This window comes from Meleagris gallopavo, unplaced genomic scaffold (genome assembly GCF_000146605.3).
Source record: "Meleagris gallopavo isolate NT-WF06-2002-E0010 breed Aviagen turkey brand Nicholas breeding stock unplaced genomic scaffold, Turkey_5.1 ChrUn_random_7180001828019, whole genome shotgun sequence".
In the NCBI taxonomy this organism is placed as follows: Eukaryota; Metazoa; Chordata; class Aves; order Galliformes; family Phasianidae; genus Meleagris; species Meleagris gallopavo.
Window position 1 is genome coordinate 1 of NW_011101358.1, and position 1,332 is coordinate 1,332.

Genomic DNA, 1,332 nt, shown 5'->3' on the forward strand with positions numbered 1-1,332 from the left:
TTCCTGGCAGGAATCACCTCTGTACAAGAGCAGCGCACAGTGCTTGGATCACGGGACCAGAAGACGTATGGGGAAGTAAAGGACATCAGACAAGGGGGAACTCCAAACTTTGCCTCAAGACCTTTGTGCTCCCTGGGTCAGAAAATGGCTGTGCTCCATTCATGTCTGTGAGTGGAACCTTGGGAACATGGGGATGTACCTCATTTACCCCCTCCAGTACCCCCTCCAAGTTATGAACATAGGGTCACTATTAGCAGGTGGCAGGAGCCCTGTCCAAGCACTGCTTGTCTTCCCATTTCCTCTGACCTCCATGTGTGATTACTGGCCTGGCAAGAAAGGATGTGAAACAAGGCATGGACAGCCCTTAGTGGGCAGAGGGTGTGGAAGAGGCCCTGTGGAACATCCAGTGAGTGTAAACATATTAAAGTGAGGCTTGTTTATGAGGTGTCACTATACCAATTGTGAGAAGGGAGGAAACTCAGTGGGATGTGCTCTGCAGGACCTCGATGCACTGTGATCCTCAGCAGTAATGCACAGCCCCAATTGGCAGATGTCCCAGAGCCAATGCTTTGGGAGCAGCTTGCAGCCCAGAATCAGAAACTGTGAGATGTGAGGGAAGTAGGGAAGGAGAAGGAAAATAAAAACATCAAGGTCAAGATTACAGTGCAAGAGAGAGCTTTTATTGTAGGTCCACGGAAGGAGGAGGAAGATGTAAAATGGGCAGCTCCTGGCCAGAGGCTGTCCCCATCACCTTGCAAAGGGCAGAAGGATAGGAACATACAGTCAGTGCTGGGCTGTCCCATCACGGGTAAGCCAGTCCTGAAGCAAAGATCATACGGAGCAAAGAAAGATAAAGCTGGGCCCTGTGCAGTACGAGGTGCCCAAGCTCCAGAGAACCGCACTACCAAAGGGGAGCCATTCCTCATGGCATCAGGTGGGGATGTGCTGCGGCTTCTCCAGAACTCTCCTTCAACCGCAGACAGAGGCACTGCTGTGCTTAGCAGGGCCCACAGCTGCCGCTGAGGTACCTGTGGCCTCGGCGCAAGCCACCGTATCCACAGCTGCCAAAGCCTCCATAGCCCCCAAAGCCCCCAAGGCCATAAGAGCCTCCATAGCCTCCCAGGCCTCCATAGCCCCCAAAGCCGGCACTACGTCCAAAGGTGCCACCCAAGCCAGATCCAACGGCGGGCACTCCTGCTGAGCCAACCACGGAGCTCTGCGGGAAGGAGCTGAGGATGGGCCCAGGGAAGGTGACCACGGAGGCCGGGGGTTGGATCACCACGGTGGAGTCGGGGCACTGGCGCACGCAGGGCTCGTTGTAGCTGTCAGCCA

The 1,332-nt window shown here is 55.1% G+C and overlaps 1 protein-coding gene across 1 annotated transcript; it reads right to left on the reverse strand.

The window, feature by feature from the left end:
* Positions 1 to 110: 110 nt before the first annotated feature.
* On the reverse strand, positions 111 to 1,327 carry LOC109364247 (claw keratin-like; the record flags this gene model as incomplete). The annotated part of the gene is made up of 1 exon (XM_019610893.1): positions 111 to 1,327. A coding segment is annotated over one exon (330 nt), but the record flags the coding sequence as incomplete, so codon positions are not given.
* Positions 1,328 to 1,332: the final 5 nt, after the last annotated feature.